General features: G+C 39.8%; 2 protein-coding genes across 4 annotated transcripts in view; one reads left to right on the forward strand and one right to left on the reverse strand.

Annotated features, from left to right (window-relative positions):
• Positions 1-15,202, forward strand: part of LOC129236282 (endoplasmic reticulum mannosyl-oligosaccharide 1,2-alpha-mannosidase) — a 42,011-nt gene that overhangs the window by 9,576 nt on the left and 17,233 nt on the right. For 2 of the 3 annotated variants that reach the window (XM_054870578.1, XM_054870579.1), the window contains exon 8: positions 1,323-2,751. In XM_054870578.1, the coding sequence (XP_054726553.1) occupies positions 1,323-1,971 (649 nt within the window). In that variant the 3' untranslated portion in view covers positions 1,972-2,751. Of the gene's footprint in view, positions 1-1,322; positions 2,752-15,202 lie in introns of those variants that run through there. The other variant, XR_008581650.1, reaches the window with a different exon arrangement.
• LOC129237385 (uncharacterized) lies at positions 5,970-6,764 on the reverse strand. Its single transcript, XM_054872099.1, has one exon. The coding sequence runs from the start codon at positions 6,762-6,764 to the stop codon at positions 5,970-5,972; it is 795 nt and encodes a 264-aa protein (XP_054728074.1).

Here is a 15,202-nt window from a genome sequence, read left to right on the forward strand (position 1 = left end):
TCGCTCTCTCTTGGTGTGAGATCATGCGCCTTTTGGATGTTTTAAAGCTTGATTTTGGGATTTATCAGTATTCGGCGGATGCTATGGTCAGATATTTTCAGTTCTTTCGCCCTGTGATTGGCACTTTGTCGGGTATTTCGCTCAAGTCGCGTCTTCACTCTTTGAACCATTTCACGTGACGTTGCAGTCTTTTGATGACCACCTTCATGACGTTTCGCGATGCTACCAGTATCGTTGTAACGAGTAATGGTGCGATAAACAAAAACTTTGTTTACTTTAAGGTGCTCGAGCTCACGAACAATCGCTGGTTGTGATTTTCCAGTCAAATTTAATGCACTCACACTATTACGTTTGAAACCCATTACTGATTATCTTTTTTCGCATTTACTCTCGGCAAAATGCTTCCGCGCGCATGTAAACAATACTCTGGTCTGTCATTAAGCCAACTAACAGACAGCTGATGCCCGTGCGAGCGGTCTGAAGTTGGTTACACTTCTAGTACCGGACCCTGTAATGTGACAGACGGTTACGCGGATTAGTGAACAGTTCATATGTTTATTGGATAGTTTTAGCGGCTGTTTCTTTCTACTTGTCATCTCAAATTGGAAAACGCACTTTTAAATTTAAAAATAAAAGAAAAATGCTATAAAATACTTACTCCTGTTGTGCTCTTCATATTGTTCCAGAATTTTCTTTCTTGTTCTTCGCTTTAAAAGTTTCATTCTATTTTATTCACAATAGATATTAACGGTAATTTTTTGGAAATGTGGCCATCGATCGTTTTATTCTAACCCACTTAAATTATGAGAATTAAGTCTAGTTGTCAAGTTAGTTGCCCTTAATTCCTGAGATAAATCCGAATTAAGTCGTTAATCACGATTAACGCCACCGCTTGTTTAGGCTATTGCAGTCTTAAATAGATTTTCTTTAGTCTTAAAGAATATGTGCTCCGCTGTAACGGTTGAGCGTAGCGTATCAAACTGCACTGATCGAAGCAATTTAAGGGGGAAGTCTACTGTGACAAGGGAAAAAACAGGCTTATTTTCCGGATTTTATTTCTAACAAAATATTGCTCGTACATAAAATCTATTTAAACTCTTATCTTTATTATATATTTAAGTTTTTGAAAAAAAAATTTTAAGTCAAAATATTCAAAATGGCCGCTGTGGCACTTCTGCAAGCGCAGGTCCGCTTTTCTCAGGTCCGCTGTCATTCCATTAGGCTGTTACAACAACTATTATGAATTGTAGTGCGCTAAATATGCATCGGCTACAATAATCATATATTAATGTCTACTCACACTCGTATTACTTTTTTTACAGCCTTATTATGGACTATATACGCGCCATTGACGGAGTATTAACAAAACTGTTACGTCGTACGCCCAAAGAGCAACATGTTTACATCGGCGAATTAATCAATGGCAAAGATTTCAAACCGAAAATGGACCATCTTACTTGTTACCTACCCGGTACGCTGCTGCTGGGACACAAATTTGGTATGCCAACCTCACACTTTCTGCTGGCACGCGATCTCCTCGAAACCTGTTATCAAACCTATATGCGTCAGCCCACACAGCTGGCGCCTGAGATATCCTACTTTGCGCTGACCGAAAATGAAGAGCAAGAAATTTACGTCAAACCCAACGATGCTCATAATCTTTTGCGTCCCGAATTCATAGAGAGTCTGTACTATTTTTATGCAATAACTGGAAATCGCACCTATCAGGATATGGGTTGGAATATTTTCCAAGCGTTTGAGAAACACACCAAAGTTGCTTACGGTTACACATCGATTGGCAATGTTAAACATATATTTAATACAAGACTGCGTGATATGATGGAGAGTTTTTGGTTAAGTGAAACACTTAAATATTTTTATCTTTTGTTCAGCGACAATCGGTTAGAAATCGATTTGGATAAGTGGGTGTTCAATTCCGAGGCACATCTGCTGCCACTAAGGAATCATTAAGTTCGTATTTGCTTGCATGTGGGTATGCTGCTGTGCGTGTGTGCGAAACGAATGTGCGTAACCATGACCATTATAATGCGAATCGAATTGAGTTGATTGCTCAATATGTAAATATTTACACTTATTTATACAATCATACCAATCAAATCATACTTGTCGCATGTCTACAACCTTTTGTTTTGTACTGCAAGCGTAGCATCACCACGAAACGATGACGAAATTTATGCGCGACGGTGCACGTGTGTGTACGTAGATGTGCGCTCAGGACAAAACTCAATTGAATTATGTTAATGTATGTATGTATAAACAATATAATTTATTACTATTTATAATAGTTTATAGCATTAAATTATTGCATAAATATGATTGACAGATAGCTTTCGATCAGCATTAGGAAATAATTGTGAACCGTGTAAACCTTTAAGCGAATGCCAAAAAACTTAAACATAAAAAAGAAGTTATATATAAATAAAAGAGTCATAGACTCGGGAGGCATCCAACAACTTATACCCAATACATAAATACATATGTATGTATATGTATGTATGTATAATAGCGGTTATAAAAATACGGAACCTAAACAAAATGCGGCTTTGGCTGCATCACATTTGAATTACTGGGTTCAATGATTTTTTTTTTTTTTTTTTTTTTTCATAACTGCTATGCAAAATAATTGTTTAAACAAATGTTCGGAAATAAATATTCACTACATTTCTAGTCGAGTGTAGAATTATGCTGATTTCGTGCACTAAGAACATTTATTATTACTATAGAACCTCGTTGTCTATATTCTGTTTATTCAAATTATAAAAATACAAATATTTGCTTTTGTACACGCGTGTGTTTTTTACCGACTGAATATTCAGTTGCGATTTTAAATTTACAGCGAACTTAGCTACGGTTCCTAAATAATGTTGCCACCTGCTGTTACGCTTGTAGTTAGGGTGCTCACTACATCACCCCCTTTCCAAAACATCTGAGCAAACACCCCACTGCTTAACCGCTACTCGTTTCTTCTCCCCTCGGAAAATATGCCGGCTTAAGTCTGTCGATCGATACTGTGACTGGTTTTGACCCCATCAGTATGGTGTATGTCTTAGGGTATCTGCTGATCACCAGGTATGGCCCATCGTACGGAGCTTTCAGTGGCTTCTTAATAGTGTCATCCCGTAGAAAAACGTGACTGCAAAAACGTAGATCCTTAGGAATGAATACAGCAGGTTTCCCATGTTCCGAAGTCTGTACCGGCCTAACTGTTTCGAAATGTTGACGCAATTCTCGTACAAAGTCCTGTTGATTCATGGAGTTATCTTCCTCCGGCTCTATTATATCACCCGGGAGTCTGATAGTTTGCCCATATAACATTTCTGCCACCGAGACGCCTAAATCCTCTTTCACTGCCGTTCTTAATCCTAACAGAACCATAGGCAGCACATCTACCCAGTTCGCATCTGCAGAATGACACCTTAGCGCAGCCTTTAAAACCCGGTGCCATCTTTCCACCATACCATTAGCTTGTGGGTGGTAGCTGGTGGTATGTATATGTTTGACTCCCAAAAGCTTTGCCAACTCCTTGAACAAACTGCTCTCAAATTGACGTCCTTGGTCAGTAGTAATGAATTTCGGAACGCCAAACCGACTGATCCACCCACTAAGGAATTCCCTGGCTACAGTCTCGGCTGTCATATCCTCCAAGGGAATTACCTCTATCCATCGTGAGAAACGATCCACACATGTTAAACAATATGTAAAACCTCGTGCGGGTGTAAACGGTCCAACTATGTCTACATTGACGTGCTCGAATCGATGACTTGGAACTGCAAACTGACCCAGCTCAGTTTTCGTATGTCGCGCGATTTTACATCGTTGGCAGGCAGGACAGCTTCGAACCCATCCTCGTATGTCACTATTCATTTTCTTCCACACATAACTTCTTGTTATTAACTTAGTAGTTGCCCTCGCTCCCGGGTGCGCCAAGCCGTGACAAGCATTAAAAATTACACGACGTAAAATTTTCGGAACATATGGGCGCAGACGCCCTGTTGAGTCATCACAAACTATATAAATACCTGTGCCTGGATGCCGGTGCTTCACTAACTGCAACGAGGTCGACGAGCCTTTAAGTAGATCGTTAAGCTCGTCGCATCTAACTTGCTCATCATGTAATTGCTGTAAATCCACTGGTGACGGTAGCGTAAAGGTTTCAATCCTCGAAAGCATGTCAGCTACAATGTTGTCAGCCCCACTGATGTGTTGTATATCTGAAGAAAACTGACTGATGAAGTTCAGTTGTCGAGTTTGTCGTGGGGAAAGCTTCTCCCATTTTTGCTCAAATGCGTGTGTTAACGGCTTGTGATCGGTGAAAATTGTAAAGACAGATCCCTCTAAATGGTACCGGAAATGTCGAATGGCCTTATAAATCGCTAACAACTCACGATCATAAGCACTGTAGCGTTGTTCCGCTGGATTAAACTTTTGTGAAAAAAACCCTAATGGCATCCATTTACCGTCGACCAACTGCTGTATAACTGCTCCCACCGCGATATCCGAAGCATCAGTCATCAACCCAATTGTAGCATCCTGCGTTGGAAAAGCCAAAAGGGTCGCTTCAACTAACTGCTTTTTCAGTTTTTCGAATGCTTCCGTCGCTTCTTTCGTCCAGTTGATCTCTGTCTTGTCACGCTTCTTACATGGACCCATTAACTTCTGCAACGGTGCCTCGGTAGCAGCAGCATGGGGCAAAAATCGCCTATAGAAATTAATGGCCCCCAAAAATCTTCTCAGCTCGTGTACTTGCTTCGGTTTTTTGTACTGTAAAATACTCTCCACCTTGCGCGGCAGCGGCCTGATACCCTCGGCTGAAACGAGATGACCCAGGAACTCCACCTTTTCCTGACCCAGTTGACATTTTTCAGCATTGATAACCAACCCCCTCTCACGATATCGTGCGAACACCTTGACCAGATGCTCTGCATGTTCCTCTGGTGACGTCGAAGCAACGAGCACATCATCGAGATATGGAAAAACAAAGGGTAGCCCTCGGACAGCCTCATCAATGTAGCGCTGAAACGTTTGGGCGGCGTTTCTAAGCCCGAAGGTCATATATTTGAACTCAAAAAGTCCAAAAGGCGTCACGATAGCTGTCTTTGGTACGTCTGCAGGGTGCACTGGTATCTGATGATATGCCTTTTTGCAATCAATCACCGAAAAAATCGTCTTCCCGAACAAATCGCTTCCAAAATCTTGAATATGTCGTATGGGGTAGTTGTCAGGAATTGTTTTGGCATTTAGCCTTCTATAATCCCCACAGGGTCGCCACGTTCCGTCGGACTTCTGCACCATGTGCAACGGACTTGCCCACTGACTACTAGAACGCTGACATATACCTCGTTCGATGAGATAATCAAACTCTCTTTTTGCAGCTTCCAGTTTTTTAGGTGAGAGACGGCGCATCTTCTGCACTACTGGTGCTCCTCGCGTTTCTATATGGTGTTGTACTGCTGTCATAAGCCTTTTATTTTTTGGTACGTCATTAGTCAGATCGGGATAGCGCGCTAAAATTGTATGAAAGGAGTCGGCTCCCCTCAAAGAAAGTACCCTACGAGGCGGCATCATGACCTGGCATAACGCTTGAGTACTCGTTACTCTATCGATAATAGTTTTGTTCTTTAAATCTACCAAAACGTCGTAGTGCTTTAAAAAATCCGCACCTATTATAGGCTGTGCTACATCAGCAATGATGAAATGCCAATTAAATTTTCGCTTAAGGCCCAAATCTATCGTGATATGTCGCCTGCCGAAAGTATCAATTGCAGTGTTGTTTGCGGCAACCAGTCTCAAGACGGAAGGTTGCTTACTCTCACCGTTACGCTTGGGGACCACCGACACTTCGGCCCCCGTATCGATAAGAAACTTCATTGAGGACATTCTATCTGCAATATAAAGGCGGCTGGAATTGATTTCCTCCTCCGGTTCAGCCGCTTTAAACGGAGGACTGACTAGTTTTCCGAGCGCCTTCGATGGAAACCGCACGGTTGTCGACATCGTGTTGCCTTCTCGCCGAAAGTGCGATGGTACCAGCACAAATCGTTACACCCATCTCGTGTTGCTCCGCTGCGACTGTTTACTGCTCTTGCCCGTTGCGGAGGTGCTCCACTCCGTCGACCTACATCGCGACTCTCTAAACGATTTAACCTATTCACCAATTCGGAAATGGTTGCTGTCATTTCGGCACTCGAAGTACTGACAGAATCAACCCCGGTACTCGTTGCTGGAATCGCCAAAATATCATCAGCCTTCTTAGCCAGGTCATCTACATCACCCTCGATAGTCGCTAAAATTTGTTGTGCATGCACGGGTAAACACCGTAACCACAAAGACTTCAACATGTCTTTACCCAGCTGTTGATTTGCCAAGTCCTTCATCTCCCACAATAACGATGTAGGTTTCTTTTGCCCTAACTCGCAACTTTCCACTAAACGCCTGAGCCGCTTCTCATTAGACTCGCCGAACTCTCCAATCAGCCTCTGCTTTAATGCATCGTATTTTCCCACACTAGGTGGAGCCGAAATAATGTCGCTAGCGTGCGCCAGTACCGCCGAATCGATTTCCGCAACCACTGTGAAAAATTTCGTCTCGTCGGTGGAAATTCCAGCTCGCGCGAATTGAGCTTCCACCTGCGCAAACCATAGCCGCGGATCTGGCTTCCAGAACGGTGGTGGTCTAACTGCTACTCGCGTCACATGAAACGGAGCTACAGCGTCTTGAAAATTATCCTCATTCTCGACAGGCATGATGTTGCATATGTAGGTGTAATTTACATATAATATATGATGTTCCACTGCCGTCGGGGTCACCAATTATAGAACCTCGGTGTTCTATATTTCGTTTATTCAATTTTATTAAGTTTAATTTTGATTTGTTTAAGATTTATAAAAAGACGAATATTGGCTGCGTGCACGCGTGTAGTTTTTCTCGTCGAATGAATATTCAGTTGCGATTTTAAATTCACAGCAAACTTAGCTACGGTTCGTAAATAATGTCGCCACCTGCTGTTACGCTTGTAGTTAGGGTGCTCACTACACTATTATTATTATTGATTGGATGTTTGTGCACTGCGACCTGAAGAGATCTATTGTGCAGCCATGTAGCCTACTCAAACAGTTTTGGGCTGTAAATAAATCCTAAAACTGCTGTAGGCTTAATTTCTATCAGGAGGTTTGGATCTATAGCCTCATTTCCCAGGTAATTTAGTCTGCGTCGTGCCACTGCTGGGCAGTCGCATAGAATATGACCTACTGTTTCTTGTGCCTCTTTGCAGAGTCTACAGGAATCGTTTTCTATCGCACCTATCTTTTTCATGTGATAATTAAGTTTACAGTGTCCTGTTAGTAGTTCAGTGTAAAGTTTTATGTCCTTTTTGCTTAGGTTAAGGATTGTTTCTGCCTTTATCTGTTCTGGATCTATGAGCCTTTTTCGCCTGCCGCATGCCCGATTGGGCTCTCCAGTAATCGAATAGGCCTCGTTGATGCCTGCTCACGTAGAGAGGCACTTTTGAAGCTGTTATTTGCCCCGCAGAAAGGTTCAGGACCTATGAAGGGAGTGTTTGCTCCCCTTTCCACACGTAGGTTCACCCCTTAGAGCGTTTGATTGCCAAAGATAATGTTAATATTGGCACCGTGCGTACTTCTACGTAGACATTCTCTGGCATACAACTCTAAGGGGTGAACCTCCGTGTGGAAAATGGAAGTGATTTTTCCCATTGCAATTGCTTTTTTGAAATGTGGTTCGACAATTCCAGCCCCGTCACTACCGTCTTCCATTTTGGACCCATCAGTAAACCACATCTGTGCGCCCTGTTTTAAAGATATTTTATTGTTTCTCCAGGCTGAGCGGTCACTAATGTCCATTTTGATTTTCTTGGAGAATTCTAGTTTCCTTTCCATTTTGTCGTGGACTGTCAGTCACGTAGAATTCATGATGGGGATACACTCCACTATCCCCCTTTTGCGTGCGGCATTATACTGAATACTCTCCCACTGGCAGGTCATTACGTTTGTGCTCTTCGCGTGATAGAGTCGAACTTTCCTCAAGTGGCCACTTGTAATATTGGCCTTAACGTTTTCATCTATTAGTTCAGCTGTCCCACACTTTGTTCTAAAAAGCACTTTAGATCCTCCGGGTGCGAAATGGTCGAATACACTTGAATATATGGCGTCGTTCACAGATTATTCTACTCAGTTCTTATGCTCCAATCAATTGTAGTTCGATTTCGGTGTTGTTTGATTCAGCGGCCAAATTGGTATTTTTGGCAGCATGCCGTGCGATTACATCAGTATCTTACAGTTTTTGACACACTGTTTGCATCCCAAACCTCTATAGATCGTCGTTATCTAATGGACATATATGCCTCGCATTTCACTGTACAACACCACTGATTGTTCTGTATCTTTTAATAAATAAATAAATTTACAAAATGTAATAATAAATAAAAAAATTAATTTAAAAAATTAGTAAATAATATGGCTGTCTCATGCCATAACATCAAAGGTCATCGAATATCGTTGAATATCAAACATTCATACATACATCCGACCAAATATTTGAATTCACAATCTTAACAATATAACATTTTCATAAATACGTTATATATAAAAATGCACTATTATTATTATATTGTATGTATTTTATATAACTATTGTACACACATATTGTACTATACATACATACATACATATATGCAGTGGGTATTAAATTTGTTGACCGAAATGTTTGTAGTACTCGTAGGCTATGTTTATTGTAATGCGAATTCGTGTTGCGCGACGTGACTGCGTGACGTTCAAGTCACCTACAGTGGCGAGCATTAAAATAGCAGTGGCCATGGGTTTGGCGTATTTATTTAAAATTAAGTGAAAGAAAAGTTTAAAAAATTAAAGTTCTATATATTAATCCTTTGGGGGCGGAGAAGCTCGACGGGCGAGCGTCGCTGAGGCCGAGAGCTATGATGAGTGCGTTGTAAATACGTTGAGCGTTATAAAACTAAGGCTGTATTTAACACAAGAAATAAAATCATAAAATCAAAAAATAATTATAAACAAACTGCTATCGCTGCTAATGTTGAAATGCCTGAGTGGATTCCTTATTGCACGGATTTCACTTCCACTTGACGAAGTAATGCCGTCATCTTCCGTTTTATCAAATTCAAAGTAATATTCGTCAGAACTTGTCACTACTTAACTCATTTCTAGATCGCTTAGCCGTCGTGCATAGGATAAACTATAAAATATATAAAAATCGTGCTGGTTCCTTTGGCAGTGACACTGAGAGACTGAATCGAAGAACTGAAATTCGTTCTGACTCTACCGTCGTCTCACATCGTAAGTTTACATTATGAGGATGATAAGACTTCATCGCTAATGGCTCCTAATGTCTTTGAATGATGTCGTGACTCTTTTACTATTTACACCTATGCGTGTCTTATCACTCAGAACAACAGACGTCGCGACCCTTGCAGCTACGAACTAATTTGAGCGGTTATACGTCGACATGCGTTCGGAAGTGTAAAACGGCTTAGGGGTCTATATGCCAACACTCGTCCGCAAAGGGTTAAACTTTAACTTTAACTGCGAGTCAACTAAAGGATAGCTATTGAATGGTTTTGCATGATATACAGCTTCTCTTAGCCTTCTCTTCCGTAGCCTTTTGACTTTTGCGTGTTCCATTATCCTGATGGAAGATCCATTTTAGTGAAAATTCTGAGGGGAACTTCGGCGTCACTTGGGAGATTCAAATTCTGCACGATCGTTTCCCACATATTCACATACTCCAATCAGTCGTTGTTCGTATATCAGCATGTCGGCCTCGGTAGTCTAGCATAAGTGCACTAGCCTGCCATCCTAGATGTTGTGGGTTCCAATCCCACGAAAAGCATGGTCCTTGCACTTTTCAAAATCTACATACTTTCCCTGTTTCTAAAAACAAATTTCATTCCTCAACCCCAAAATCTTTTCCTTTCCATCCTTACTCCCGCACAATAGTCAGCGCTTTATTTGCATTGTAGCTGCCAAAACCAGAAAAACAAAGAAAAACACACAGTTATATCAATGCATCAGTGGCGCCAGAAAGAGGAAGCGGGCAGCAGCGATAATAGCGCAGACACACCAAGTTTAGCGAAGTCCTCAACCACCCGTGCGATCCTGCTGCCAGAAAAATTTGAAACACAGATGGCAGTAAGAAGGCGTTGTTTCTAAGTAACGACAGGTGGGCATTCCCACTACTTAGGACTGGTAGCGGCAGGCTAATCCCCTACCCTGTCAGAAATCAAAATAGATTAACGAAACCAACGCAAGGCTGAGTCTTGTTGAGAGTCTTGCTCCCGAGAGGAGTGAACAAGGAAAAAAAATATCAGAAAGACAATCTCAATTTGTTTGGAAACTTGCCGCAAGTGGCGTCAGCCTATTAGTTGATTCTGTCAAATTCGTTCAGAGCCGAATAACGATCTGTTAAAGAGCCCACCTCTAAAAATCGTTTCACGATGGTTGGATTGACAAGCAGCACCGCACGTAATGTCTAGTGCCAGTATTCTCAAATGTAACAATTTTTAATTTATGAATTTTAAAAAATATTCCGCCACATTGATTGTACATCAGTCGGCGTGTTTTCCAGTAAATTCCAAACGATTATCTCTAAGCTTTTTCGCAAGCAGTGGCTTCTTTTTTGGATTTTAAGTATACAATTTTGTATTTGTTGTAAGCATTTCTGTGAATCTATATAGCAGATTTAACCCATTAACTTCGGGAAATAGAGTCCGCGGACTTATTTTTCTGATTTTTTATGCACCACCTAGTTTTGTTCTCTATAAGGTAAAAAAACAAAACCTTAAAAAAATGTTCTCCCCACACCCTCTTTCCAGTCTTTACTTTTTAAAGTACTTTATATAAATTTTTTTCATTTATTCAAAGCAAACGAAGCATAAGCTCACAGATATATGTATGTATGTATATGCATTAGAGTGCCTCACCAAAAAAAATGGCGGAATTCTAATTTTTTACATTTTAAGATATTTGCCGAAATATGTCGGAAAAATATTAAGATTTGCGTGAAATACACTGATTAGAAACCACCTTTTAATAAAATTATTTCTTCAAAATATTTTTTCCAAAAAGCCATCTCAAATGATAGAAGAGTTTAAGCTTGTTGTTCTTGTAGCAGCATAAACGTTCCCCATACACACAGCCATAGGCAAAAGTATTCACACAGAGCTGAAATTTCGCACAAATTCAAAATAAAAAAAAATGAAAAAAATAAGTAAAAGAACTATTTACACAGTATGAGAGAAAAGTTGGTGGTCATTTCTGCATGCCTATTCAAAATAAAATGTTTTGAATTAATCTGAAATATACCGTTTTTGTCTTTGAATTTGCACTAGTTATATTTGGTCGTATCGTAGAATGTGAATTCGCTTACAATAAACTTAGAGTTTATAAATAAAATTCAATTGAAAAAGTGCGTAGAGAAATGACACAACAAACGATAAAAATAAAAATCAAAAGCCTATTAGATCTGTGGTGTTTAGTTGATTAAGTACTCGTAGTTTTTGTAGTGGCACTTTAAGTCCCGGCGGGTGTATTAGAATAAAATATTTATACTTATAAATAATGATATTATAATTTATATGAATTTTTGATTTATAGTAACTGTAAACATATCTGTGGATTTTTCACAAATCAACTGAATTTAACATATTTCTGACGACTTAAGCTTCCAGGTAGTTTCCTAAAACTTAATTTTCTACCAATTTATGGGTATAACCTTTTAAAAAGGATCCTCGAACAGGTCGAAGAAGTCCAGACCCGGCTACTCCACCCAAGGTTTTAACGAAGTTGTCAATTGTAATAATTTTTCTTTTAGCTAGAACTATGAGTCAGGGGTGGTAATCAATCTCTACATTAAGAAAAAAAATACACATTTCGGTTTTGTTGAGCTGCGGGTTGAGTGGATCAACTCTGCTTTTAAAAACAGCTGGCTTCACCTGCAAGTGAAGGTGGGCCTCAAGAAGTTTGGATCATGTGGAAAGAAATATTTAATTTATGTTGTTGTTGTTGCAGAAATTTACTATGTTTATGCAGCTTAATTTATGTAGTTCAGGCTGCTTGCTTGCTTAAGGGGTTAGGGGCAGTCAGAGGCCCTAAAAAATTAGGATTTTCAATAATGTTTGTTTGCTAGTCAATTGCTTTATTTTACAAAAATAAAAACATAGTATTAATACATCATGTTTCGACTTGACTTCAGCAAAATTTCAAAAAAATAATAATAATAATTGTGAAAGTTATCGCTGTTTGTATGGAGCCTGTTTCTCCAGAAGTCCCTTGCGGTGATCATCACAAGTCCTTGGAGATTCATCTAAAATTAATCGGACAAGAGAAATTAGTTTTATTAATAGATAATCTTGTGACTGATCGAAGCTTTTTTTTCAAAATTAACAAGAGAAAAACAAAGAGAAAAAACCGACAATTAATTATATAAAAAAAATTGAGATTTTGAAAAACAAAAAAATCCTTCGACCAGGCACGAGTTTTTTATGTTTTTCAAAAGCAGTATACATTTTATTGAAATCTACCTAGCGGTTAAGTTAAGTTACAGTGATCACCAGCTAAAAAACATAGTTTTGAGAAAAACGCATTTAAAGTTTTGCCACTTGCTTTCGAACGCTCCGAAGCGCCTGAACGTCCTTTGTTAATTGTGGAATAACTCGAAAAGTTTTTGTCGGATTCACTTCAAATTTTCACACAATATTTTCAAGATATTATATGATTTTCTAAGAAAATGCAAAAAAATCCAATTTTTTGAAAATTCTGACTACCTCTAACCTCTTAATGTAAATGTTGAACAATATTGAAGGGAGCTATAGCTGCCATGGCGCTTAGTTTACCTCTAACTAACTAAAAGATAGTTCATTATGCAGTACAGAAAATTCTTTCTTAGAAAAGGAGAAACCTAGCGCGTTAGAATTGGAGATCTCATTAAAATCACGAAGCGCACGTTCAGTAGGAGTATGTTTTTTTTTGTGGGTGAGGAGGGTTCAAAATGCCTTCGCACTTACAGCGACCGTCATCTACTGCGTCGTGTGGTGAGGCCGCTAAAACGATACACCCGCTCCTTCTGGGGAGACACCTAGGGCTTCGGGAGGGCCCAGAACGGCATCCATAAAAGATCAATTCTATTCACCCATTTCTGGGTCCACCGTATTTGTAGCCCGCTTTCATGCTACAGGCTCGTCTTCTTGTGTCTCTTAACTGTGAGGCTTCGCTTTGTTGCTCTGCGTCGGGGTCTATCTTTTTTTCGTAGTACGTCCTCGATAGCGACACTCTTTATCGCGTTCCAGCTGTCCTCGCGTTCAAGTATTTTGCTGATTATGTTGCTCGGCGCGATGTCGCCAATCTGCTTATTCAGAGCATCTCTTTCCGTGAGACATCTGTCACAAAAGTGTGTTCAGCGTCATCGCTCGGCGCTTCGCAGTATATGCACTTGGGCTCGCTTACCTTGCCCATTCCGTATAGGTATCTCCGGAAGTATTCGTGGTTCGAGAGGAACTGAGTTAAGAAATAATTCACTTCGCCAAAGTTCCTTTGAACCTATTTGCCAATTGATGGAATAAGTTCCGCCGTCCATCTGCCACTCGGTTCAGTGTCCCATCGGCTTTGCCACCGCAGCATGGTTTGGCATCTCCGTTCCGCGACGCTAGTGATGACGTATTTTTCTTGGAGTCCCACGCATCCATTCGTTCCCGGACCATAAGATCGACGGGTATCTGCCCGCTGATCACGAAAATTGCTGCGCCGAGGCAGTGCGGTAGGCTGAGGCAACTCTAAGTGCCGCTGTTCGTTGTACAGCCTCCAGTGCGTTGCGCTTGGCTTTGCAGTTTAGCACAATTCCCCATACTTCGCTGCCGTACAGGAGAATTGAGCTTGTGGATGCCATAATTAGCTTGCTTTTGCTCTGTGTGTTTTTCTTTGTTTTCGCTTGACAATTGTACAGGAGTGAGGATGGAAAGGATAGGTTGAAAATATTTTTGGGATGGAAAATTATTAGAAAGAGGGAAAGTAGATAAATTTGGAAAAGTGCGTGGACCGTGCTTCACGTAGGACGACTTAGGTGCCCAAAATTCAGCGTTGCAGATTGATTTATGAGTGATTAGAATCTGAATCACTATCATTCAGAACAAAATTAGATCGGGAAAATCCTGCTTTGATTGCAAAAATCTCGCGTATAACGAGTTGACTCAATGACATTAAATGAAGTTCTGCTCTTCAATTAGATGGATTTCCCTGAATCAATTTTTTGTTCTTGCTTTTGTCTAGAAGCGCTCTGAAATCTACGTAGCGGTTTTTAAGTTACAGGGTTCACCAGTTTGAAAAACATAGTTTTGAGAAAAACGCATTTAAAGTTTTGCTATCGGCTCCGGAGCGGCCGAGCGCCCTTTGTTAATTGTTGAATAACTTGAAAAGTATTTGTCGGATTCACTTCAAATTTTTACACAATATTTTTAAAACATTACACTTTAAGAAAATGCAAAAAAAAAATCGATTTTTTGAAAATTCTGACTACCCCTAACCCCTTAAAGCACCCCCGCTAGAGGACATAAAAACTATTAAATGTAAATGTGCATACATACATACATACGTATGCATACCTGTACCCGAATATGTAATATATTACCTACATATTAACATATTATATGAATCTCAACTGTTTGGTGGAAACCTGTATGAAAATAAAATTTCCTTTACTCGATGCTTATTGTATTTTAACAGCATGTGTATGTATGTATATGTGTGTGTTATGTGAATTTTTGTTAATTATTATCGATACAATTATTAGGTAAAATATTTATTTCAAAAAAATTGGTGATGAAATTTAGTCCAAAAAAAACATTGTTATTCTACTGCAGAGGTTCGAAATTCGCAACACTAAAGTGTCGTATCTGATATTTGTTGGATGAAAAATTTGGATATTTCTTGGATGCAACATAAATAATTTATTGATACCCTTTTGGTATATTTTAGACGCACTCCCCTTTATGTAGCGATTTTAAAAGTTTTACCACTGTTTACAAGTCAACATCTCCTTTGCTCAGTAAAGCGAGAAATTAATTATAACTACGTAGTGAATTACTTTTGGTAAGCTAGCACAGTTAGTATGCACAATGGGCCTGAATATTTTATTACGTTTT

This window comes from Anastrepha obliqua, chromosome 1 (assembly GCF_027943255.1).
Source record: "Anastrepha obliqua isolate idAnaObli1 chromosome 1, idAnaObli1_1.0, whole genome shotgun sequence".
NCBI lineage: Eukaryota > Metazoa > Arthropoda > Insecta > Diptera > Tephritidae > Anastrepha > Anastrepha obliqua.